The sequence below is a fragment of the Clupea harengus genome, chromosome 5, assembly GCF_900700415.2.
Source record: "Clupea harengus chromosome 5, Ch_v2.0.2, whole genome shotgun sequence".
NCBI classification, from domain to species: domain Eukaryota; kingdom Metazoa; phylum Chordata; class Actinopteri; order Clupeiformes; family Clupeidae; genus Clupea; species Clupea harengus.
Genome location: NC_045156.1, coordinates 21471175 through 21495960, shown reverse-complemented (window position 1 = coordinate 21495960; position 24786 = coordinate 21471175). Strand labels below are relative to the sequence as shown.

General features: G+C 43.4%; 3 protein-coding genes across 5 annotated transcripts; 1 reads left to right on the top strand and 2 right to left on the bottom strand.

Moving 5' to 3' along the window:
- Positions 1 to 737: 737 nt before the first annotated feature.
- LOC105897908 (citrate synthase, mitochondrial) lies at positions 738 to 13200 on the bottom strand. Its single transcript, XM_012824897.3, has 11 exons — positions 13010 to 13200; positions 7551 to 7598; positions 7086 to 7193; positions 6620 to 6685; positions 5851 to 5982; positions 5524 to 5712; positions 4847 to 5046; positions 4309 to 4438; positions 3671 to 3772; positions 3076 to 3285; positions 738 to 2501 (listed from the first exon to the last, which is right to left on the bottom strand). The coding sequence occupies exons 1-11, from the start codon at positions 13058 to 13060 to the stop codon at positions 2331 to 2333; spliced, it is 1407 nt and encodes a 468-aa protein (XP_012680351.1). The 5' UTR covers positions 13061 to 13200; the 3' UTR covers positions 738 to 2330.
- Positions 13201 to 13681: 481 nt separating this feature from the next.
- Positions 13682 to 16722, bottom strand: cnpy2 (canopy FGF signaling regulator 2). Of its 2 annotated transcripts, none has more exons than XM_012824861.3 (6): positions 16559 to 16722; positions 16173 to 16278; positions 15955 to 16070; positions 15506 to 15703; positions 15248 to 15344; positions 13682 to 14286 (listed from the first exon to the last, which is right to left on the bottom strand). In XM_012824861.3, the coding sequence occupies exons 2-6, from the start codon at positions 16270 to 16272 to the stop codon at positions 14243 to 14245; spliced, it is 555 nt and encodes a 184-aa protein (XP_012680315.1). In that variant the 5' UTR covers positions 16273 to 16278; positions 16559 to 16722; the 3' UTR covers positions 13682 to 14242. The 2 variants fall into 2 exon arrangements, with proteins under 2 accessions (XP_012680315.1, XP_031423928.1); XM_031568068.2 differs by having other exon boundaries at positions 16452 to 16574.
- A 191-nt stretch (positions 16723 to 16913) lies between these two features.
- LOC105897869 (LETM1 domain-containing protein 1-like) lies at positions 16914 to 24492 on the top strand. 2 transcript variants are annotated; one of them, XM_012824848.2, is made up of 9 exons: positions 16914 to 17352; positions 18533 to 18651; positions 18810 to 18925; positions 19094 to 19176; positions 19297 to 19483; positions 20137 to 20238; positions 20580 to 20732; positions 20999 to 21095; positions 23173 to 24492. In XM_012824848.2, exons 1-9 carry the CDS (start codon positions 17228 to 17230, stop codon positions 23235 to 23237), a joined length of 1047 nt encoding a protein of 348 aa, XP_012680302.1. In that variant the 5' UTR covers positions 16914 to 17227; the 3' UTR covers positions 23238 to 24492. The 2 variants fall into 2 exon arrangements, with proteins under 2 accessions (XP_012680302.1, XP_042563788.1); XM_042707854.1 differs by lacking the exon at positions 16914 to 17352 and adding an exon at positions 17383 to 17559.
- The last annotated feature ends 294 nt before the right edge of the window (positions 24493 to 24786 follow it).

Below are 24786 nucleotides of genomic sequence, written 5' to 3'. Positions count from 1 at the left end.
ATGAATGAATGCCTTTGATCTGCCTGTCAGCACACATCAGGACAGGTCCTTGGGCTGCTAGGATTAGATCACCAGGACTGGACACAAAGCCTTCCCTCATCAGACAGAGGGTCTAAATTTAGGCCTTCATTAATCCAGTTATTCTGCGGGTCAGCTGGGCAAGAGCCAAATGGGTGCCGCGGAGTTTTGAGGTCGGTAATATTTGGGGGAATAAAGGCATCTTCTGCCCCTCCACTGAATGTTCAAAATGGCTACAAAAGTGTAATTGGTAAATGTTAGACATTTATATATTGTACACTCTGTTAAGCTAGTTCAGTTAAGAAGGGATATTGATTGACACAGCACTGGTGTCTTGCAGCTCTCTATCTAACCATCCCTCACTCTGCTCCAACATCTCAGATCGTAAAAGTGGTGACTTTCAACCGTATTGCCGGTCTGTGATGACCGTATCCAGCATCTGATATTAATTTGTCAACTTCAAAGACAATTGTGCACGGCACACAACATGGTGTGCACCCACCCAACACACATTTATAAGTCACCGTCGGGAAAACTAGCAATTTGAAGATGCAGTCGTATAGTGGTTGCAGCAGGTCTGTGATTAAAGTCATGTTTTTACCCTTGTTAACTTGTTCATATAGTGTTTTTTATGATACACAACATGTCAAAACTTATGAATGTAATTTAGTGGAACAGATCTTAGCTTTTAGGGGTTTAATCAATGCCAGGAGAGGGACTTAAACTCAAGTGGAGTCAGGCTTTATTGACAGTGGTGCGAAGTGAGAGATTTACAGATGCAGTCGTCTGTCAACACTCAAACAAGCCCCCTCCCCACGGTACACAACACTCTCCCGGCCCTATGCTACGAGTACGAACTCAACACAACGCTGTGTAAGAACTCCTCTCTTCCCCGTCGCCATCCGTATTTGGTAGTTATTTAATTGCATCACTACACAGCACAGACAAAAAGTGAGTATGTATGTACCAGTATTGGTGTTCAAATTAAAATTCAGCTCTTCAGATTTTCATATATAAGGCGTTTTTTCAAGCCTTTCTTGTTAAATATGTAATTTTTATTTTCAGTATTTACTGAAATATGAGAAGTGTGGAGACCTTGAGTCAGGGCGAAACTTGAATTCCAAGTTATCCAATGGACTCGGCCCACTAAGTACGTTGAATGGAATACATGTGATTTCCTAAAGACCTGGTTGGATACATCACCTGGTTAGAAAGCAGTGCACACACACACTTTTGTTCAGGAGTTGGGGTTTTCAATTTGTTTTAGGGCTGCTTGGTTGAACATGAGTGGTTATATTACAATAAAAAAAAGACCTTCGCTTTCTTGGAGTGTATTATTCTTTTTTTGTGTGGTACAAATTTAAAGTGGCTTCCCCTTCTTAACAGGTGTTCATATCCTGCTTTACATTCATTTTAAAGGAGAAATTTGCGGCTGGCGCATTGCTCTAATACTGTGGTGGCAAGCCATTGATGATACTCAATGTCCCTCATATTGCTTATTGAGCCAGTATAGAGAACGGTCAAGCTATGAATTTCCAGTTACTGATTAGTTCTTAAATGTGCAGGCGATAATGTTGTAGAGCCCACGTTAAAAAAATAAAACCTCCCAGGGTTAAACCAATTCTGAACCACCTGGAGCCACGAAATACAATCACACCCCAACGCCCCATCCAGAATCAAAATAAAGAAAAAGGGCAAAATATGACAAAATGGGATAAGGCTGCAAAAATAGAGGAGCGCTACACTCTGGAAAGACAAGAGATCAAACGAACGTACATCCTAAAATGCCATACCTAGACGGGACAGACAATACAAATCAAACAAATGGACAAAACAAAAAATATCAGCCATTTTTGATTTTTAGCTGGAGCTGGATCCTCTTCTGTTCATTAACATACACCTTAAATGATCTTAAATTACCTTACTGCTTATCCACCTCTGCTGTGCCCAAACTGAGACGGCAACATATATCAACTGTACATTTGAACATCTTTGTTATACCAAGTTAAAGTCTATATTTCCACAATATGATACCACCCCCCCCTCCCTCCCCCAGACCCTTCAAACACAACAAAAACAGTTCTACGCCGTTCTTACTGACTGAGCTTTTAAATCATCAGCTACTGCCCTGTTAACAATAAGTTAGCTATTTGAACTGCGGTAAAGGCCCTTCTTTTGAGTTCTTAAAAGTGTGTGGTCTCTCTTTTGAAAACAAGCCCCATCTCCCTTCTCTCCCCCACCCCCAAATTTCAGCTCTTCTGCCTTCCCCATCTTCCTCCAGCTCCTCTCTTTCTCCCTCTCCTCCTCCTCCTCTAGCCAGACTTGGCTCCGACCAGTTGCATAAGTCCATCGGAGCTCATGGATTTGGGGCGCTCCAGGGGGAAGCCCAGGGCTCTGCTCCAGATCAGCTGGGCCAAGACCCCCAGGGCGCGGGACACGCCGAACAGCACCGTGTAGTAGTTCATCTCAGTCATGCCGTAGTACTGCTCAGGCAAACACACAGAAACACACAGCAGGCGTCACACACACACACACACACACACACACACACAGAGTCTCTATGGCTTTTGGAAGAGGTTTAACAGTAGTCACTTTTAAACAGAGGATTATCCAGGGGGCAAGGACTAATTATAACACAAGGTGTACCTGCTGGGGCATTTGCTGCACATGCAGACTAACTGCAAGTGCCTTTGATGTTGCGTAGTAATTCTTCATGACTAAAACATGGGGGACTGCTAATAGAGCTGGTTGGGTGAATTTGGAGTGGGAGCACTTCCATTGGCAAAGTGTAGAGTAAAAGCTCTAGAATACAGGTGCTGATAACCAGCTACACTGATCATGGAGTGACATTAGCAAATGCTACATCAACCCATCAGCACCATTTAAGTACAGCCTGTATCATGAATGCCTGTGGCAAACCTGAGGCCGGCATCTTATCTTAGCTCTCTGTTCCGGACTGAAATAGAGGCTGAGCTTCAGGTGAGGCTATCAGTAATGTGGGTCAAACCTGTAGCAGGTATGTCACTCCACCTATGTGTTGTGTAGAGGCAGTCTCACCTGCAGCAGGACCCCGCTGTGGGCGTCCACGTTGGGCCAGGGGTTCTTGGCCTTGCCCTGCTCCAGCAGTACGTTGGGCACGATCTTGTAGAGCTGTGCCACAAGCTTGAACATGGGATCATTGGGCAGGTGTTTGAGGGCAAACTCGCGCTGGCACGTGTACCGTGGATCCGTCTTCCTCAGCACTGCGTGCCCGTACCCTGGTACCACCTGGCGCAGAGAGAGGAGATACCAATCAGGGACAGCAGCTCAATGCCATACATGGGAGACCGAGGGGAGGACACATCACTGAATGTAAGAGTTAATTTGCCAAACATCACAAAACCATTCTACATTTTGACCTTCATAAAAGGTCTCAATTCTCTCCATCACAGCATTAGTTAATTTCCAACAAAAGATTGTGACTTGAGGAAAAAACTACCTCCACCTTTAGTTATGATGGATGCCTTAGCCCGATGGTGCATTTCCCAAAGGTGTGTTGTGAAATGATTACAGTTAATTGGTGAAGCGGAAATCACATTTAGGACTCTTAGTTACTGTGGCAGTGGCATAATGACTCATTGGGGGAAATGCAACCAGGGAGTGTCAAGCTCACCCTTCCTGACTTGAGTGTGTTCCAGATGTAATCCCTCATCGCTTCATCGGACACCTCACCACCCATCTCCTTCTGCAGTGCAGTCAGCCACACCAGCACCTCCTATGGACGGTCAGAGACAACAAAGGGGTGAGAACAGGTTTTATATCACAGAGGAAAATGCAAGCACACATCTACTATAACAAAGAACATGAGATCTCGTCTGTTACAAAGCAAAAGGGAAATACTAGCGTTCATCATGAGAACATGTCCGTTACAACACAAGAGGAAATACCAGCACACATCTTGAAATCATGTCACAATACAACAGAAAACGAACAGTGTTGGTATTTCAGTAGAACACACACACGGTCAGTCACACCAGACACCACTTATAAGTGGCCATCTATTTAAAAAAATTAGACATGACCTGCAACAGGTAAGGCCTTAAAGAGTAGGGAGTTCAATTCTCTTAAACCTTTCAATTAAGAAGGAATACCTAGAATTGTATTCAGTCGACATTTATGACCTCTTTTATGCTGGGCCTTGGAGTACAGCCCACCATTACTGGTGTATGGGTTGGTCGAATGGTTTAATATCAAACAATACAATTTGCTAGTGGTAGACATTCATGAGCATGGCCCCACACACACACACACCTGGTTGGCGAGGCCGTGCAGAGGTCCTGCAAGGCCATTCATGGCTGCGCTGAAGGACAGGTAGGGGTCAGAGAGAGCACTGCCCACCAGGTGGCTGGTGTGGGCACTGACGTTCCCTCCTTCATGGTCACTGAAGCCACAAAACACACACACACACACACACACACACACACACACACACACACACACACACACACACACACACACACACACACACACACACACACACACAATGCCAACCATTAATCACCTGCCATTCTGTATAGTGTAAACCCAAGCAAAATATCCAGATCATAGGAGTAAGCTTCTTGTCTGGTGCACTGTACATTTTTGATACAATGTTAAAACAAATGATAGAATGAAGACAGACAGACAGACAGACCAACATATTGATATCCAAACAGGCAGGATAATTAATTGATAACCAAAAAGACTACGTTTTAGATATGTTTTAAGTTTCGTACAAGCAGTAGGAGCAGGGCCAAAAGTGCAGATGTAACGGCTAAATAAGGCCTGTTCTATGACCTGCTGGGCTGACCTGTGGATGGTGAGGTAGAGGCGCATGAGCTCAGTGAACTGGGTCTCGCTGTAGCCCAGCATGTTGGAGAAGTTGTGGGACCAGTCCAAGGAAGAGTCGATGGCGCCGATGCTGCTGCCCTCGCGGTACAGGTTGCGGTAGATCTTAGCCGCCACGCACGGCAGCTTGGCAATCAGGTCCATGGAGTCCTCATACACAAACTGGACGCAAACTGGATGTTTAGAGTCACTTCCAAAGGCTTTCACGGCAAGAGGCACGCCAAGGAAGATTTTTTTTATTTATTTTTGTTATGCAACAGGCCTGGGTAATTACTGTAAATTATCTTATGAGTGTGTGTATAAATGAGTAAGAATAACCCCTTTAAAATCATTACTGAGAAAACCTTTGAACTTTTCTCTGGGTGGCTGATAGCCAAGCTCAGCTACCTTGGCCTGAAAACTGTACACGGTTACAAAGAGCTGCAAAGGTGAAGGCTTTAGGGACACACTGCTTTTCCAGTTATGTTGAGTTAACATCTAACTGGAAAGATGTGGACATTTTCAAAATCATGGAATTAACTACATATTTACCAGAATCAAAACCAAATGACAAAAATGCCATTTTTGATACAAAATCCTTACACCTCTGCTCGATGGTTGTGTGTGTGTGTGTGTGTGTGTGGTCCTGGTGTTCCTCACCTCCCAGTACTTGGCCTTGTTCACTCCCTCGGAGTAGGCGCGTGCGAAGCTGCTCTCGCTGTTCAGGGCCGTGACGGCGGCGCTGAACTGGGACATGGGGTGCAGGTTGGTTGGGAAGTTGTCCAGCATGGTGACCACGTGGGAGGGCAGGGCGGCACGCTTTGCCCACTCCTTAGACACCCAGTTTACCTATGTGAAAATGGACACACACGTCACATTTACCCCAAACATTTAAAATCTCAGGCACACACTGATGTTGGCTCTAACACACGTGCGCTCTCACATACGTGCACACTTTCACTCACACACAGACACCTGCTCACTCACCTGTTCTTCGGAGGGCACCTGTCCGGTCACCAGAAGCCAGAAGAGGCCCTCAGGCAGTGGCTCCGCCCCCCCAGGCGCTTTGGGTAGCAGCTGCTGGCATTCTGGAATGCTGTAGCCACGGAAACGGATACCCTGACAGAGACCATAAATCAGATTTCATCTTCCACAATGTTTGAATCTGTGCATTTCAAGTCATTGTACTGACTAATGTTACCATCAGCTGAACACAGATGTCATTTATCACAATGACAATTTCATTCATCACTCATTCCTTCAGTGATGTCCCATGCTCTCACTACATTTCCCACAGTCCCCTCTCACGCTCGTGGTTTTTAATTTTCTTTTGTCTCGTGACTAATATAGGATCTCTTCCTGTATCATGGGTGTGGTGTGGTGTGTTAGTGCTGTATAAAAAAGAAAGCAGGGCTTTCCACAAACACTCTCTAGTCACTAGCAAACATCTTCACCATGCTTGGCATGAAAGCTTTGTTTAAGTGACAAACCAGACACTTTAGGTCACACATACAATACAGGTTAAACTGCTACACGAATCACCTGACACAGTCCATAAAAGGTCTTCACGAACAACACTTCACCTGAGTCAGGGAATATATTGTGGGAATCCCAAAGTCCATATTTAGGTGACAACACTGTGATAAATGCCCAGCAAACATACTATATTGCAATAACTTTTCAGAACTAACCTACATACAAGAACCTGCATAAACTAAACATTAGTGGACTGTGAACCACACGCAGAGCTACTCACCTCGTCTGGGTCCAGCACTGACGTCTCATACACCAGACCCTTCATTCCTCTCATGCCACCATACACCTGAGGGCACAGTCACACACACATTATTATTATTCTCAACACACACTCAAGCACACAGTGGATAGGGCAAAGCACCATTTAATTCAGAATTCTGGACTATAATTTTTTTGGGCTGTTCTTCATACACATATCTCGGAGAGTGCAGACCTCCGCCAAGGTTAAATGCATGCTCTCGCAATGTCAACAAACGTGAAAAAATAATTGGTGGATCAGCCACGCCACTCCAAATGTAATTGAAGCCCTTCAACCCCTTCAAGTTTCATGAAAATCAGCCTGATTGTCAGAAGGATTACGCAAAAACTGACAGAAACAAAAACAACCTCCTTGGCAGAGATAATGATCATAATCACATTAGTAAACTCACAAGCAAACTCAACTACTATATGACTGTAGAGCTTACCATGTCGACTGTAATCTGGCCGATGTTGGTTTTGCCATACTGCTGTTTGAAGTTCTTGATACGACTCTGTTCTTTAGGAACGAGGTCTGTCAGGACATCCTTCAGGTTCTGTCAATTCAATCAAAATGTATAATTAGCACTGCTATGTTAAGCCTCAAGACATATTAAGATTAAGCGATATTACTACAGCAATCCTGTAGAAGCTAAGAGAATGGGTAGACTTAACTCTATTCTATTTTATATAGCGCCCAAACAATAACATTTTCTCAAGGCGCTTGACAGAGCCCAGAGCCTGAACCCCCCAGGAGCAGGCACAAGGGCAACACTTTGACATATCATTAGGTTCTACATGTAAAGCTAAAGCAGTATGATTACTAGAAGAACAGTGAGGTGGCTCTGTGAGGATTTAGTCTATACACTTTATGGACATGCAAATACACAGGCACACACATGCACAGCACCTACCGTTGCTGAAGAAGCATTTCTTGCTGCCACAAAGACACAAGCTGCACTCTAAGAGAAAAAAACAAGGTAGTTGTATCACAATGACAGTATCACCATTCACCCAGTATCACCCATTCTCTCTTAGATGTGTGACACACACATTTTGGCTGATTGAGTTGCTGTAACTGACCCCTGTGTATGAATGAATATAGATGGGTGATTTTTTTTGTGTCTTTTCTGTAAACATTGAAACATTCAAAGCTACCCTTCACTTTGGATGATCCATCTTTTACCTGAATGTCAATATTACCAGTTCCAGTTACCAGTTCTAGACACTATGGAGAACTGTACTATTATGAAGCTGAAAATATGTAGACCATGCTTGCCAAACTCAATAAACTCAACGTGCACATCAAAGTTCAATTACCTGCGGTGTAAAAGATAACTAAGGCTGTTTTATTAAAAGGCCCAGGCCCCAGACTGACAACATCAAATTAATGGTTTTTGTTTAGTTTAAGTCAGTATATAGGCTAGGCTACTACATTTTAAAAGACAAAACATCTACTGAAACACTGAGAACCAACTGAGAACAAAGCCGAACACCCATTCAGCTTATTACAGGCGTAATAAACAAAAAGAGAACCATGTATAGAGCATTCTTGACCAGGGCTGTCTACAGATGAGAACTGTTAACCCTGGTTTTTATCATCCAGTACAGAATCTTCCCATTGACAACTATTCAGGCGTTACACTGGGAGATTGTGACCGGACTCCTCTCTCTCTGTTACTGATTTCCTGACTGTCTCATTCTCACTTTTACATTTTCTGATATTATATAAATAAGAGGTTGAATTTGGAGAGCTCATCCTAACGTATATTACACATGCACAACAGCTCAACTGAGCTTCTTTTCTAAAGCAGCATGTAAATAGTTCGCCATATAATGCAGTGCCGGTTGCCTGTCAATGTTTAATTCTGTGTTTAAATGTTCCAATTCAGAATGTGCCTGTGTTTTCTAGCCTATGTTAATGTTTGCGTGAAATTCTGTTATCCATTTGAGTCTGTGCTATGTGTAGCTGGTTGTAGTTCTTTTTCTGTCTTAGTGTATTTGGCCACCCCTACCTAGTGTATCGCATCTGAGTATAAGACTGAGACCCCATGCAGACGAAGCCTAGTTTGCCTGAACCCGGGTTCATTTTTCATCAACTTTTTAAATCGCGTGCACATGAACCCAGCGAATCCGATTGACTCAGCTGTAGTACATCCCCCACGCCTGTTGGTGGCGCTTTGGTGCTACAGACAACTGAAGAAAACGGAGAAGAAGACAGGAGCATGCTATCAAAGTAACATATGACAGTAGTTGAGCTCCAACTAGCAACGTTTAGCTTAGCCGCATAGCCTACATTTAATCTGCACAGTAACACATTATGGTGATTTATAAAATCAGTGGTAAGAGCAGACTGTAGGTTAAGCGAAAAATAATTATATTTGTTATTGATAATAAAGAGTTTAGAACAGTGCAACAAAGCAATGTGCAACATGACATGTCTGAGTTGTTCAAATGCCTGTGCTTTATGGAGATGCTGAGCTTCAGCACGAGAGACCACAATGCAAGTGCTGTGGATCATGGATGTTTCATGGTTTACAATTGCTTCCAATTTCATGGTTTTATTACTAACAACAAATGTAGGCTATTGTTGAGGGCTTTGTCCTTCACGTACTGAAGGCTACCTCTGAAGTAACGTTAACGCTAGCTAGTAGCTATCGCTATCGTTGTCTGACAGGACTAGAGCTAACGTAACATTCATCTGTTTTGAAACTTCCGTCTATAATAAAAAATCTTTTCACGTCAGATTTGCTCATATAGGCTATTGCTGACACTTTTAAAAACTGGTTTTTGAAAAATGGTCTGATGCAAATAGATTAAACAGTGATAGATTAAAGTGTGGCTTGTTAATGTCATCCCTTTCCTAACAACAGATAGATAGATACATTTGTATTAATCCCGTTAGGGAAATTCACGTGGAAAAGGAGCAAGGTAATAGGAAGAATTTATTTTTTAAAACTGGAGAGCTGTTATAACTGGCTGCCAAACTCACTGCGCCATGGCAACCCATTCAGTTATTAAATAATGCCGGTTGTGTCCGTTGTTCTGGCTGGTCTAATGATGCGATCACGTGGGGCAATCCAATTAGGTATGCGGATAGCGTGCAGACGAACACCAACCGCAACCGGATTTCGAGTTTACTTTGGACCCCCGATTCGAGGGAGTGCAGATACAGTGCGTTCGTCTGCACGATAGGGCTATCCGGAGACGGGGTTCTCCGGGTTCAGGCAAACTAGACTCCGTCTGCATTGGGCCTGAGTATAATGTCTGTTTGCCAACCTTCTGCATCAGCCTGGGAGAATGCTATGTGTTCTCCATAAACGGTGAGGAAGCCAAAGAAAAGGCTTTCAACTGCTCGGTTGCTACACTGGTGTTAGAAGGGGGATTGAGTGCCACCCTGAGGACCGGAAGAAGTGGCGACAATCAGAGACATCACTGAAGAACTGCACCAGGGTGGGCCAAGGCCGAAAAGCTATATTCCAGCAGACGGCCAACGAGAGAAGCTTGTGCTTCAAGCCTTCATCCAGGGTTTTTAGCCAGAATGGCTGAGGGAGCCCTTTCGTCTCAGTGCCCCCAGCTCTCTGGTGGCAGCCCCGAATAAGGCAGAGCGAGGGAGCACGTTCTGCAGTCCACCCCTCCAAAGCATCCCATGCGCCAAGCTGACCTTGGGGAGAGTGAGGAAGGATGGCAACATGCCAGGTAGTAGCGGCAGCTCCCCAGCACCCAAGGTGCAGTCTCCTGGAGAGTGGCAGGGCAGTGTGAGGGGTGCTACAGATGTGGAGAAGCTAGGCATGTTGCACGCCATTGCTCTGCAGCAGCACTGCGCAGCGCCCCAGCCACCGTCAAACTAACACAGCGGTAGGACTGTCCCCTCAGAACCCCAATCCCTGCCACGGTCGGCTGAGCCAGGCTAAAGGGCTATAGATTGACTGTGACTTGGAGGGCACCCATGCCGAGCTCTATTGGATACTGGGCCCACAATCTCCCTTGTCTGTCCCAGAACACTGCCCGGAACCGAAGAGCCATCCGGGGATTGGATCTGTTGGCCAGGTGGATGTACCCAGAGCACAGCTATTTCTGGGCACTGAAACTGTGGCCCTCCACGCCACTGGACAAGACAACCCATCCACGTCAACAGCCCCAGAGTGCCACAACACAGCCCACCAGTGAAGAACCACTACCAGCTGGAGAGAGACCAGCACCTTGCTCCTGCCACAGTTGTCATCAGAAGTGTCGCAAGCAGAGAGATGATGTCTTTAATCCACCAGTCATCCACAGGGTCTTCACACCCTAGCAACTGCCTCCAGAGCCGCCAGACACCGAGTCAAGAAGCTGCATTGCCATCAGGGTCCAGCACGCCGAGACCACCGCCGTTATCACACCGAGACCACCAGCGTAAGCTGAGACCACGCTCACTGCAGAGAAGACTTCTCGCTGTAGTAGTCAACAAGGTCACGGAGGAGAGCTGCTGCTGTGTCACTACAGCACACCCGAGAGCTCACCACTCCTAAGCCCCTGCTGTCCGCTGAGACCAGACAGGTTGCCAATGACCAGTGCCAGCAGAGCTGTGAGGGGCTGACGGAGAACCAGAGAAGCCATCCAAAGACGAATAGTGCACATACACCAGCCTGGTCTAGCATGATAGACACTGGAGAGCCCCCCCCCCCCCCCCCCCCCCCAAGGCGACACTTGCTGCAGAAGCAAGGACTTCAGGTAGGGGTTACGGTCCTGACCTTAACGAGCCAATGGTACGAGCCCTGCACTGTGTTAACTAGACTGTCTGGTGTTGTGTATAGGATGTGGCTGGTCAGACAAACAGTGCTGCCTTCACCAGTCCCTTTGCCATGAGCAGCTGAAACACCTCGTGGTGGACCAGTGATCAGCCTGGAGGGGGCTATGTAGTGTGCAGGGGGTTGCCTATTTCTGTGTGTAAAACTGTGTGTGTAAACAGTTCGCCCCATAATGCAGTGTGTGTGTTGTCTGTCAATGTTCAATTGTGTGTGTAATGTTTCAATATAGAATGTGCCTGTGTTAGCGTTAGTGTGTAATTCTGTTATCCGTTTGAATCTGTTTGATATGACATGTGTAGCTGGTTCTGTGTGATTTTTTTGTCAGCGTATTTGGCCACCTAGTGTGTCGCGTCCGCATACAAGACGGGGTATTCCCAACCTCCTGAATTCATCTATGCTGTGTGTGCTCAATAAACTGTGGAGAAGCTATAAGGAACCCTCCCCAATGCTCCGCTGCTACAATACGCCAACACCGGGTTCCTCACAGGCATGGCAGTATTGTGGCTGTCCACACGTCAACCACACGCCAAAGAAAAGATATGTACTTCCGTGACCTTACCAGGGTTGTCTAAACTGACCTTGAGATAAAAATGACAAAGCAAATTTTAACCTGACTCAAGACGGAACAAAACGGTGAGGCACAAAGACCGAACCCGGCTTGAAAGTTACCAAGGTGAGATTAATGTTGATTGTCGCAGGTGAAAAATAACCATAGGGTCGTACACTACACGTCAGCTGACGTGCTGACACAACCACAAATTGAGCCACGCAGCGTCTTTTAACAATACATGTTTTTTTTTTCTCCATCATTAATAGCGCCACTAAAAATGAAAATGGGCAAAAGGTGAAACACTGCTTTCCCGATGCCATGGTAGACACAGAGTGTGGACTAGTTACCGGGACGATTTGAGTACGTTTCCATGAACTAACTTGTTATGGGTTAAATACTTACGAAGACAGCTGGCTACATTTTATGCGGAGTATAAATGCTGATTTAACAGATAACTATCAGATTAATCAGCCATTACTCCAAGGTAGATTACAGGTTAGCAGGTGTAGTGTTGCAAGTTGGGGAATCAAAGAGACGCTAGCCCCTACACAAGGAGTTTAAATGACATAGCCAACTACATTTAAGCCCTTACTGGGGAGACTATGTGTCAAGCCTTTGAGAAACTCATGGATGTCGTGCAAATTAACTGGGTACATTCACGTTTAGGAGCTTAACAAACCAACAACTTCGCTTCAGACTGACTTGCTAGGTTGGTAGCTGCTACCCTGCTAGCCTTCTTGCAATAAATAAGCCAAGTTGGTTGGCAAATGTTAACGTTCCATAGCCATTCCATATTATATAATTTAAAAACTTGGTACTGTATTAACATAACAATCTATAACACTCGTGCGTAACTTCCAAGAATGGACTGCTGTCCGGCTGTAACATTGAATAGCACTGACATGCTTATATTCATACAGGACACTGTTATCCAGCAGTTACACAGTTAGCAAGCTAGCTGCTTTAGTCACTGCACGAGAACAATGTTACTAGCCAGCAAGCTAACGCAAGGACTCTTTTTGAACAATCTTACCTTAGAATTCAGGATCTTCGGCGCAAGCCTGCTTACAGACAGTAGGGACATTGTGAATGTGAGGGGTATGCCGACGTAGGATAAATATTAAGCCACTTAACGACCAGTGCACCCAGTGCTTTCTGAAGGTGCCCCTCCTGAGTTGGTAGCCGCGGTGAAGGTTGAGCGAAGGTACCAAGGGCCCAAAAGTATGATTGGTCGGTGCGTAATGTGATTTCAGTGACGTCATAAACAATCGCTGCATAAAATTCAAGTGCGTCAGAAATGCAATATTGTTGCGCAATATGTTGTAGTAAATTACAACTAGTTTAGAGGTTGTATAAAAAACGTTGAACAATTCCACCACTAAGAGCACAAGTAATTCGAGCGCTGATCTGCACTAAAACGCTTTTTTTTTTTGCACTAAAACGCTTCTAGTTCTATTTAGGATATCCTTGTGACGGTGATAGTTATATTCTTCAGTTGGTATGCAGATTGTCTGTAAATGGGTAAGGGTAGAATGTGTCAGCTATTCCAATTACACGTCCTGATCAGAGCTTTGTGTAGTCAGAGGACATACATACAATATGTCCAAAATATTGAATTACCATCATTGCTAACTTTCCTAGTACATTGTGAAAAAATGTCAAATTGTACACACAAAAAAACAACAACAAAAACACACAGCCTCAGTTGTCTAGAAACATATATATTCTCAAAGACAGACATACAGGAAAGTACTTATTTTTCTTAAAAAACATATTATCTCAACGTATCATGTAACTAAGACAGGGCTTAAGATGGAAAACATTTTTGAGGTACATCAAAATGTAGTACAAAAGAAGTCAATTTTACATTTCTCCAATGAACAGACCTGTAGTTACAATGTAAAATTTAAATCCTACAGTAATATATAAAACTGATCCTGGTCCTTAAGCTAACTGTGTTGATTTTCAAAAGATGTACTGTACAAAATACCACATTTTCAGAATAAACATAAAGAACACCTGAACTTAAGTCTTAATTTAGGAACTTAAGTAGACTAAGAAATCCCTGTTGTGTCCAGGAATTATTTTACAGTACATGAATCCAGGACAAATGATGATTTGATTAGGGTATATGTACACCTGTTTCACATAAATGATTAATTACAGAGGGGGAAAAAAACTAAACGTATGATGATTATAGCCCACTTCTAACTGATGAGTCTGATGTTTTGAATCAACAGGATGAGATCTCAGTAGAGGCTTGATGTTATAGCTCGTCATGGTGCATTTTCAAAGCATGGTCACAAAGATCTATGGGTAGAAACAAGAAGAAAACTGAGTCAGTAATGTTGATCAGGGAATTCTTACAACAGTGACAGAGGGACATCAATGTAAACACAAGATATTTGATGGTCTTCCCCCATCTTTCTGGCTGTGTAGTAGTTATAGTGACTAAATCAAGTCTTTCCTGTCACCCAAAGATCTTGAGAAGGTCATCCACGCCTTCATATCCTCCCGGGTAGACTACTGCAATTCCTTGTATACTGGATTTAGCCACTCGTCCCTGTCCCGTCTACAACTAGTCCAAAACGTCGCTGCCAGGCTCCTGACCAGGCGTCTCTCCACTGGCTTCCAGTACGGTTCAGGGTTGATTTTAAGCTGCTCCTGTTTGTTTTGAAAGCCCTGAATGGGCAGGCCGCTTCCTATATCGCAGACCTCTTAATTCCACCGCCAGGCCCCTCAGGTCGTCTAGTTTAGGGCTCCTGGCAGTCCCCCAAAGCTTAAATCCAGGGGTCACCGCGCTTTTGCTGTTGCAGCCCCTAGACTGTGGAACAGCATCCCCCTCTCTATAAGATCAGCCCCCTCTATTGACTCCTTCAAGTCCAGGCTCAAAAACCCCTTTTATTCTTTAGCATTTGGATCCTCCTGATCTGAGTTGATAATTTGTATATTTGCCTTCTGTGTATATAGATGCTTAGTTGACTGTTTTGCTTCTGTTTTTCTATTTGATTTTCTATTTTATTGTGATTTAATCGTACAGCACTTTGGTCAACGTGGGTTGTTTTTAAATGTGCTTTATAAATACATTTCACTTTGACTTTGACTATTTAACAGTGGTCTGAAATACAAGTCCATTGGTACTATGGATGAGTATTAAACCTCAGTGATCAAAGTGACATGACAGATGGGGAAAAGACTACATATATCTGAGGTGGACAGAATCATCAATTACGAATCACTGGTAGTGGTCAGAATTTAAGAATCACTATACCTGTTCGCTTACTGCACAGTTTGTCTTTCACATTGTCCATCTCATGAGCAAAGAATTCGATGAGTTCATCTTCATATTGTTCAGCAATCGTTTCACACTAAAAAAAAATAAAAACAACACACAAAGGGTGAACGGGTAACCTCAAATAGTAGTTGATGGTGTAACTTTGTATGTTCTATAGGAAGCCTGTAGATATTAAAATATGTAGGCAATATGTTTTTCAGGAAGGAAGGGAGGAGGAGCAGAGAAAAATCTCACAGCAAACTTTAATTTGGCCGAGACTCTGGAGTCCAGGGCTCCATCTGAGAGGTCCATGGCTTTGCCGTCTCGTGAAGTAATTCTCATGTAGGTCTTGCGGCTAGACGTGGGGTCCACCCGCTCCCCATACTCATTCATCTTCTCGCAGATGACCTCCATGAGCTCCAAAAGATGCCCTTCAGAGCGAGCAAAAGGAACCTGGTAGGAGTGTAAAAAGTGCACAAACAATATGAATGACAATCATCTCCAGCAGCTCATTTCAACCATGACTATTTGGTTTTTATATGATGCGATTTTTAAGAAACCAGACACCGTTTTGGGCATATGAGACTAATATAGACAGGCTTAATAAGAACAATGTGTCAACTCGGGACATTGTCGGCGCACACACAAAATCTGTAGTTGTAAAGATGCGATCTAAACACTTAAGCTACAAAGATGATGCTGACCTCACGTATAGACTGACTGCCATCAGGGTTGATCCTGAAGGATCCAGTCTGGATCATTTTCCTGGGATCAACTTGAGAGATTGCCGTCTCCATTTCATCCACAAGAGCCCTACATGCTGAACGGAAGAGGTGGGAAGACAAACCAGTGATGTTGGCTGCTTTCAAAGGAAATGCAACCATTCAAAGGAGCATGGCTACTGTCATTAATGTAGCCTTACCTCCACATTTGAGATCCTGTGTTTGCCTAGCCCCTTGGCAGTGGATGTGGAGGAGAGAAATGATCACGAAGAGAAAGATTGCACGCAGAGAATCCCCCATCGTTGCCTACCAGACAGAGAAAACACACCTAAGTAGCTAGAACTTTTTACCGTCATTCATATGAACTAAACTAAAATTTCACATTTTTTACCGCTAGAATATCTTCATTTTCTAGAATGAACGACTATAATTGGTGGTTTGCTTTCAGTTACTAAAGTTGTGTTCGACTGTCATAATACCTTGAAAACTCGTGATGGATAAATCAAAGCATAAACCTTCAACCTTAAAGTATTTGGTTTGTAACATTCGATGGCATATTCATTCCGTTTTCATTTAATTATATTACCTGTTTCGTATGAAACTCAGCTACCACTACAATGCATCGATTCCACGCTGTTCCCTGGCATTTGCTGAAATTGGTGACGTAGCAGCGAGACACCGCTTGGTGCCCGTGAATATGCCTGAATTTAATAAAAAACCCAAAATGAAATAGTTAAGGAAGGATCACCACGCACTTGAGCATTCGTGTGTTGCACTGCCTGTTAATAAAGACTGATAAAGATTTTCAGCCTTTTTCAGTTAAATGTTGCCCTCAAGTTGTTACCAGAGTTGGATTTCTATTGTACAGAGTACAGACCATACCATACTTTCTGTGGTAATGAGGAAAGATTGATTTGAGAAGTCCGGGTTAATTCGTCAGTAAAATTACTTGGGTAGCTAACTACATGAAATGTGCTGTAAGCAATTAAGTACGCTTTCTAATGTTTCAAACCTTTTGGTGTGAAGCGACTTTGAAGGACTTAATTGTAGTTCTAGGGGCTGCCATAGGAATTCCTATGTCTATGGACTCTGTATCGCATGTCCCTGTTTGATTTAAGGGACAGTTCTGTTAGGAGTATTACGGTATTTGACTTTAACCACTATCGGGTGAATCTTGCTCTAAAAGCAAGGCAGCAGTGAATGGGTGGACAGAAACGCTACACCTCACCCGATTCTGTTTGGACCTTTTACTACAATGGCAATGTGTGGGACACACGTCCGAAGTTGTATTGCTTTGACAGTTAGGTGTGCAAAGCAAGGCAGACATGGAATATGCTATGGTTCATCACAGACTGCTGTCTTAGCTGTCACAACATCAAGGTAATACTAGACCCTGTCAGAATCCACGGTGACACCGGCAAACTAGCTTAGCCACTGGCACAACGGTAACGTTAGCTAGCTATCGCTAGCATAGTTGTCCGTACGTTAAAGTGATCTAGCCTTGGGAAGGATAGGGCCGGGCGTGCCCGACATGCTTGTAATTGAAGGACCATGGACACGCTTACTTCTCTACGATTACAGACATTTGTACGAACTATCCATTAGTCGGATAGAACTGTGATGTTTCGGTGTAACTTATTTGAATTGATAGAACAAAATGTTCTGTTGCTAGCCAGCTAGCCTTAGTTATTGATATGTAACGTTAACCACTATCTATAACAAACAGCGTTGTGCTATGACCAGTCGCCGATTGTGAATCACAAAGGTTAACTTAAATGTCAAACCACTTTAAAAAGCATAATGTTAGCCAAAGGTCGAACCAAATTCACGGTTTAACTTGGTAGTCCTCTCTTGCTCGAGAATTCAGTAGCTTGTAATGTTCACGTTACAACGTTAACGTAACATGTCTTTACTTGATAACATGCCAGAAGACATGAACCCACGCCAAGTTGATAACGTTAATATTAGACTATTAGACTATTAATCGTATATTAACTCAGTATATCGTGCGTGTATCCTCAGTATAACGTTTACGTTACAGTATGGATGATTTTCAGAGATTAAATGATCAGCATGTAATTTACCCTATAACAAATGTATGATTGTAAAAAGTATTAGACTGATTATTTTAGACTTATCATAATTCCCGAACTGTTTGCTTTGTTTAGTTGATCAATTAAGCATTCAGAAAGTATTCAGAACCCTTCACTTTCTTTCACATTTTGAAGCCAATCGTTTAAATTCATGTTTTTGTATATGCAGTCATCGACTCGACGCTTGAAATTTAGCACGCCAAGGTCCTTCCCATTTCTCTTGGTCATCTTTTGAGACAGTTCTACACCTTGATTGGAGTCAACCTGTTATAAATTTAATTGATTGGACATGATGTGGAAAGGCACACGCCATTCTATATAATGTTTAGAAGGGCATCCATCACTGCAACACTCCACCCATCTAGGCTTTATGGCAGAGTGGCTCAAAATACTTCCTGAATGCACTGTAACAGGCCAAGCATTGTTTTCTTATATGTGGTTGTTTGTGTTGACATTCAATGTTGTAGGATGTACTCAACATCCCATGTCAGACAAGGTCTTCTCCAGAGGGCAAATGATCAGGTTGAGCGCTTCTTGGAGCATCGTTTCCCCGCCTTCTATATATACTATCACACATTTATGAAGGGTGAGTGTCATAATCTACTCCTCCAAAATGGCACATTGTCCCACCCTCTGTAATTGTACAAAATGTAAATTTCTACAAATATGTGTTGTATTTTTTTCTCCATACAATATTATGTATATAATGTATTATATATTATTATCTTATATTGTACTCTATAGGTTCCAAGGTACTGCTTCAGGATTTGATAGAAGCAAGGAAAATTAAAGTAAAGATGAATACAAATGGAATTGCATTCAAAGAGCTTCCTTATCGAGAGATGGAGCGACTCCGTTTGGTAAGGTTACGCTGGACACAGATGGCATACCGTTTACACATTGTTAAGAATCGTTTACACTCTAAGGAATGTCACCCATTCATGTTAAGTGTTTTAAATCCTGCTGATTACATGTGAAATCATGATGGTTTAGATGTTATTGATGGTGATCCCCCCTCTTCCCTGCAGGTGCGTAAGGATATAATCAAGGCGATTCCCATGTTTCTGATTTCGCTGCCTCCCTTTGCCATCTGTTTGGTGTTCACCCTCATGTGAGTACATTTAAGCAAACACTTCATTTGTTTTTGGTTCAAACGCATAGGACAAGGGGAAAAATAGACAGTCACTCTCATCTCACCTCGATGCATCCCTCCCTCACTCTCTGTTTCCAGGTACCTTTTCCCCCGTCAGCTGTTGTTCCACCACTTCTGGACGCCACAGCAGCAGAGAGACTTTAAGAAGCTGTACCACGAGCAGCGGGCAAGGCACCATTACAGCATACTGATGGGCATTGAAAGCACCGCTCCACACGTAGAGAAGTGGATGCTACGCAGTCACCTGCTCTCCTTATGCACCAAGGTGCCTGGTTGTTCAACATGTTTCTCTGTCACAGCTCTGTATGGAGCTGATGTGTGTTGTTCTGTGGTTTATATTAGAGACCGGCTAGAGAGTAAACGTTAGTTTTGAACCTTTTTTCTTTCATGCCTCCGCTCATATGGTAGCTTGCCTCTATTTGACTTGATTGGCATGGGATAATTTGCCTGCCTGTCTCTAGCTGCTACTAGCGATACCAGATCAATTATTGCCGGATGATGAGAATAACCAACTAAAGGCTTAGAAGAAACTGTCATATCCTATATGGACATAAATTCATGAAATTATCATGCTTTGGACGCTGACAGAAAATGTGGATTTGTATTGTTAGCCAAGGGATATCTAACCAGTTCTGGAATTCAATATTTTATTGATGTGAAAAGACTTCTAGACACACCCTCTTGACTGAATGAATAGTGGTTGGGAGTTGCCTAGGAAGTCTCGTTAAGTACTCCACACCCTAAAACCGGTCACACTAGTGTAGCTTAAAGATATCAGGTCTAGTAGTGGGTATTAGTTCACAGACATCCTTAACATGGTTAGTTATCCCCAGTGTGTTAACAAAAAAATGCACAGTTTTCTGAAAAGCAGTGCTATGATGTACCGGCTCCATGTGACCTCTCTGTCCCTCTCCTCAGGTCCAAAGTGGGACTCACCCCAGTGTGTCAGACCTCCTGGTAGTGCAGGGCCTCTTCACTGGCCACCCTCTGGGACTCTACAAAATGAGGAGCAGTCACATGGTCAGTCAGTGTGATGGGGCAATGACTGTGGTTGCCTTGTGGATTCTCATAGGATGTTTTGTGTCTGTCATGTAACTATTCGTCTTTGGGTTTGGGGGAGTCATTTTGAGCATTGATACTGCTTGCTATTTGTTGTCACTTACTGGAAATTTCCCTGTTTTTTAAAATGAGTAAGCAATCAACAGAAATTATGGAAGTGGTGTTTAACAAAAAAAATTAAGAGAGAGAGAGAGAGACAGAGATTAACGATAGGGAAGCAATTTGTGTTCTTAATTTGACACGAGATCACATGAAGATTAACATGTGCTCTTCTCTTGCTCTCTCTCTCCCTCCTTCCCCAGAGGTTGCTCTCTACTCAGCTCCTGTTGACTCCCTGGCTGCCTGCCTTCATGGCTCGTAGACGGATGAGTGCTAAGGCTCTGGAAATGCTGCATCTGGACCGAGCCCTGAGGGACCTTGGTGTGAACCAGCTCAGTGACTCTGAAGTAGATGAGGTCAGATATGGTGGTTCTCGAGTTTCCTCTATTTTAAGAGGCTTTTATAACGGCTAGTTTTGTGTGCCTTTGATTTAGGAAGTTCTGATTGACCTTGGCAGACCGACTTTGGGTCAGCTTTCTGAAATGCCATTGTCGCCTTGTTTCTGCTCTTGGGGATCATGCCTTGGGCTCTGGCAAGCCCTCTGAGACAATGTCTTGTTAATGGCTCTATATAAATGTATAAAAATTAACTGAAATTACTAACTCTTTCATCCACCCTTTAGGCTTGTGATCTGCGGGGCCTTGATACCAGTAGGCTCAGCTTTGGCCAGTGCAGAGAATGGCTTCAGCAGTGGCTCCAGCTGTCCTCCCATGTCAAAGGTGAATCTAAATGAGCACGCCAAAGTTGAAGAAGGCACCGCAGGACGTAGTCAGGTTTCTGTAGTTTATTTCGGCGTGGAGACCCCCTCTCAGCTGGTGCTCAGAGAAAGGCCTACCTTACTGTAATCTAAGCTGGTATTTAAACCATTTCAGTCAGGTAGAATACAATAAGGGAGGGGATGACCACACCCTATAGGTGAGAGGAAGGGGGAGACAGTGGGGTGAGGGGTTCACCTATGGGGGGAGGGGGGTGATAACAAGGTACAGAGGGTTATAGCAGGAAGGAGACTCTGGGGGGGGGGGGGGGGGGGTTCACATGCCATTTGTTCAGGTCTCAGTGAGACAGACAGAGTACACATCCAAGGGTAGTTACAGATACAAAATAAGGCTACACTTAGTTAATGTCTTACAACAACAGAATAGCAATATTTCCAGTTCCATCAAAGGTCCGGGTCTCTTTCTGACTGTACCAGGGTTTTGCCTCTCAGTCGGTTCATAGCATACAGTGGGGAAAATAAGTATTTGAACCCCTGCCGATTTCGTAAGTTTGGCCACTTGCAAAGAATTGTGTGATCTATAATTGTAATGGTAGGTGTATTTTAACAGTGAGAAATAGAATATCAACAAACAAATCCAGAAAACTGCATTTTATAACATTTATGACTTTATTTGTATTTGATGCAGAAAATAAGTATTTGAACCCCCAAGCAAACAGCAAGAATTCTGGCTCCCAATTACCAGTTATGTGCCCAAGAAGCACACAGATTAGTCCTCATTAGGCCTAAAAAGGTACACCTGATCTCAACTGGTGACGTGTATAAAAGAAACCTGTCCAAAGAATCATACTTCACACCTTCAACCTCACCACCATGGGCAAGACCAAAGAGTTGACCAAGGACGTCAGAGATAAGATTGTAGACCTGCACAAGGCTGGAATGGGTTACAAAACCATCGGCAAGCAGCTTGGTGAGAAGCAGATAACTATTGGTGCGATTATTCGTAAATGGAAGCAACACCAAACAACTGTCAATTGCTCTAGGTCTGGGGCTCCATGCAAGATATCCCCTCGTGCGGTATCGGTGATCATCCGAAAGGTGCAGAATAACCCCAGAACTACACAGGGGGAGCTTGTGAATGATCTCAAGGCAGCTGGGACCACAGTCACCAAGAAAACCATTGGCAACACACTACGCGGTAATGGTTTGAAGTACTGCAGCACTCGCAAGGTCCCCCTGCTCAAGGAAGCACATGTACAGGGCCGTCTGAAGTTTGCCAATGAACACTTGAATGATTCTAAGGAGGATTGGGAGACAGGATGTGGTCAGATGAGACCAAAATCAAGCTCTTTGGCATCAACTTGACTTGCCGCGTTTGGAGGTGGAAGAATGCTGAATATGACCCCAAGAACACCATCCCCACCGTCAAGCATGGAGGTGGAAACATTATGCTTTCGGGCTGTTTCTCTGCCAAGGGTACAGGACGACTCCACTGCATCGAGGGGACTATAGATGGGGCCATGTAACGTGGAATATTGGGCTTGAACCTCATTCCCTCCCATTGAAAACGCAACCTTAAGGATTTGGAGAGGATCTGCAAAGAGGAGTGGACCAAAATCCCTCCTGAGATGTGTGTAAACCTGGTGACCAACTACAAGAAAAGCCTGATGTCTGTGCTTGCCAACAAGGGTTATTCCACCAAGTACTAAGTCATGTTTTGCTAGGGGTTCAAATACTTATTTTCTTCATTTTTTTGTTGATATTCTGTTTCTCACTCTTAAAATACACCTACTATTACAATTATAGATCACACATTTCTTTGCAAGTGGCCAAACTTGCGAAATCGGCAGGGGTTCAAATAGTTATTTTCCCCACTGTATATATTTTAGCTATACACAGGATAAGTTGTTAAAGTCTCTGTGATGTTGGATAGGAGGCCGCGCAACAATAGCCTGATCTCTCAGAGATCACCCCTTACTGTGGCGTGCCACAGACCACCATTTTGAGACGCCTTTGCTTGTCATTGCACATTCCTCTCCCGTCTTAACAGTTGTCTTTCCTGTGTCTGTCCTCTTGTACAGAATCTGAGACGTCTCTGCTGTTGCATAGCATGGTGCTGCTCTCTGTCAACTACCCTTCGCCCTGAGGAGGAGAATGGGGAAAGTGGCTTTGGTTGTTTGCACCATCATGCCTCAAGTTCAACAAGCGAGGCTGCCCTCATGACTGCGAAATGCCATGCTGCATTTAGACCAAGAGGAGCACTTCCCTGCTAACGACAAGAACCCGTCTACACACACAGAGGGAGTGTGTATGCCTCTTAGTTTGCTTTCATGAATTTAAGTATTCCAGTTGTGAATACAATCCAGGTCATACAATCCACACACACTCAAAACCACTACTTTGACCCCCAAGTGAATTGGCAGGTGGTAGCACTTTTACTGGCTGAGAGCAGAAAACAATTCAAGTTCTTATTTCTATGTTTGATATTCTTTTTATCGACCTGAAACCATAAACCTTAAACTGTTGACTGTATATGCAGTCTCCTTAAAACTGATGCTGTGAAGTGACTTACATGATTGAGGATGAATGTTTTGTGCAGTGGCATCGTAAAGGGTGTTTTGGGAAGATTTCTCTGAAATGCTTTGGGAACAAAAGCTCATCTTGTATAAGGGATATTTTCAGCAGTATCTACATCTCATTGAATATCTGACCATGGCAACATCTTGATTTTGAGTAAGTTACAACTGATTATGCCAACACAGGCTTCCTTCATTACAGAAGCTTGAAGTTCTTTCTTGTGCCATCCTGTCGGCAGACAATGTTAGCGACGCTTGGATCTGCTTTCAAATTTCTGCTTCAATGAAATCGGTTAGCCTTGTTGCTAACCGTTGATGTTTGTGTGTGAGCGAGTGGCATCCGTTTACCTCATTGTCTAAAGTTCTCAGGTTTACTTTTTGGTCTGTATTTAATAATTATTTAAATTCTATTTTATACATATATAGTGTTTGTTTCTTTTCAAGTTATTTTGTTGTCATTGTTTTGCCTTTTTGCTATGCAAATTAACATTGATGTGAAAAATAAAAACAATTTAACAGACAATAAAAGTTCTGTAGTTGGCAGCATGCCCTTCAAACTTTCAACAAGGGTCAGCACTTAAACCAAATGCATGATGAAGATGATTACTGTTTGGGCTAAATCACTGATTCCTCTGGTCAATGTATATTTATTTATTTTCTCACGGGAGTATTTGACAGCGAGAGGGAAGTATTGACACTTGCTCTGTAAACCGGTACACATCTTGATACAGGGACCACAATATACAGTGTGTACTGGAACAATACTGCACCACTAAATGTCAATGAGTTTTGAGAAATGCAATAAATCAAACAAGTATCAAGTAACTGGTTTCTTTGCTGATTATTTCAAAGTCCAAGCTAAATGCCTGGAGGGAATCTTTTTTTTTATCCAACAGGCAATCACAATAGCGGTATTCTTGTTTTTTTTTTATTCTACAAAGCATTGCAGTTAATATCATAGCGTCACCTATGTGTACACCCTGTGTATAGCCATAGGAGAGAAACATAATGAACAAACTCTTGTCCAAGTCAGGTGAAACAAACGCTGACCAGGATAGACAACATGACAATAAGTCTTATTTAAAAAAACGAATGTTAACTTAGAGGCTATTTACATTA

Coding starts and splice junctions, on each gene's coding strand:
- LOC105897908 (XM_012824897.3), bottom strand. CDS start 13,060: ATGTCCCTACTGTCTGTAAGCAGGCTTGCGCCGAAGATCCTGAATTCT. Junction 6,686..7,085: donor GCCAGATTACAGTCGACATG/GTAAGCTCTACA, acceptor CTGTGCCCTCAG/GTGTATGGTGGCATGAGAGG. Junction 3,773..4,308: donor TGCACGGCCTCGCCAACCAG/GTGTGTGTGTGT, acceptor GACCGTCCATAG/GAGGTGCTGGTGTGGCTGAC.
- cnpy2 (XM_012824861.3), bottom strand. CDS start 16,272: ATGGGGGATTCTCTGCGTGCAATCTTTCTCTTCGTGATCATTTCTCTC. Junction 15,704..15,954: donor GCAGTCAGTCTATACGTGAG/GTCAGCATCATC, acceptor CACTCCTACCAG/GTTCCTTTTGCTCGCTCTGA. Junction 14,287..15,247: donor ACTGTGCAGTAAGCGAACAG/GTATAGTGATTC, acceptor TTCTACCCATAG/ATCTTTGTGACCATGCTTTG.
- LOC105897869 (XM_012824848.2), top strand. CDS start 17,228: ATGGCAATGTGTGGGACACACGTCCGAAGTTGTATTGCTTTGACAGTT. Junction 18,926..19,093: donor AGATGGAGCGACTCCGTTTG/GTAAGGTTACGC, acceptor TCTTCCCTGCAG/GTGCGTAAGGATATAATCAA. Junction 19,484..20,136: donor TGCTCTCCTTATGCACCAAG/GTGCCTGGTTGT, acceptor CCCTCTCCTCAG/GTCCAAAGTGGGACTCACCC.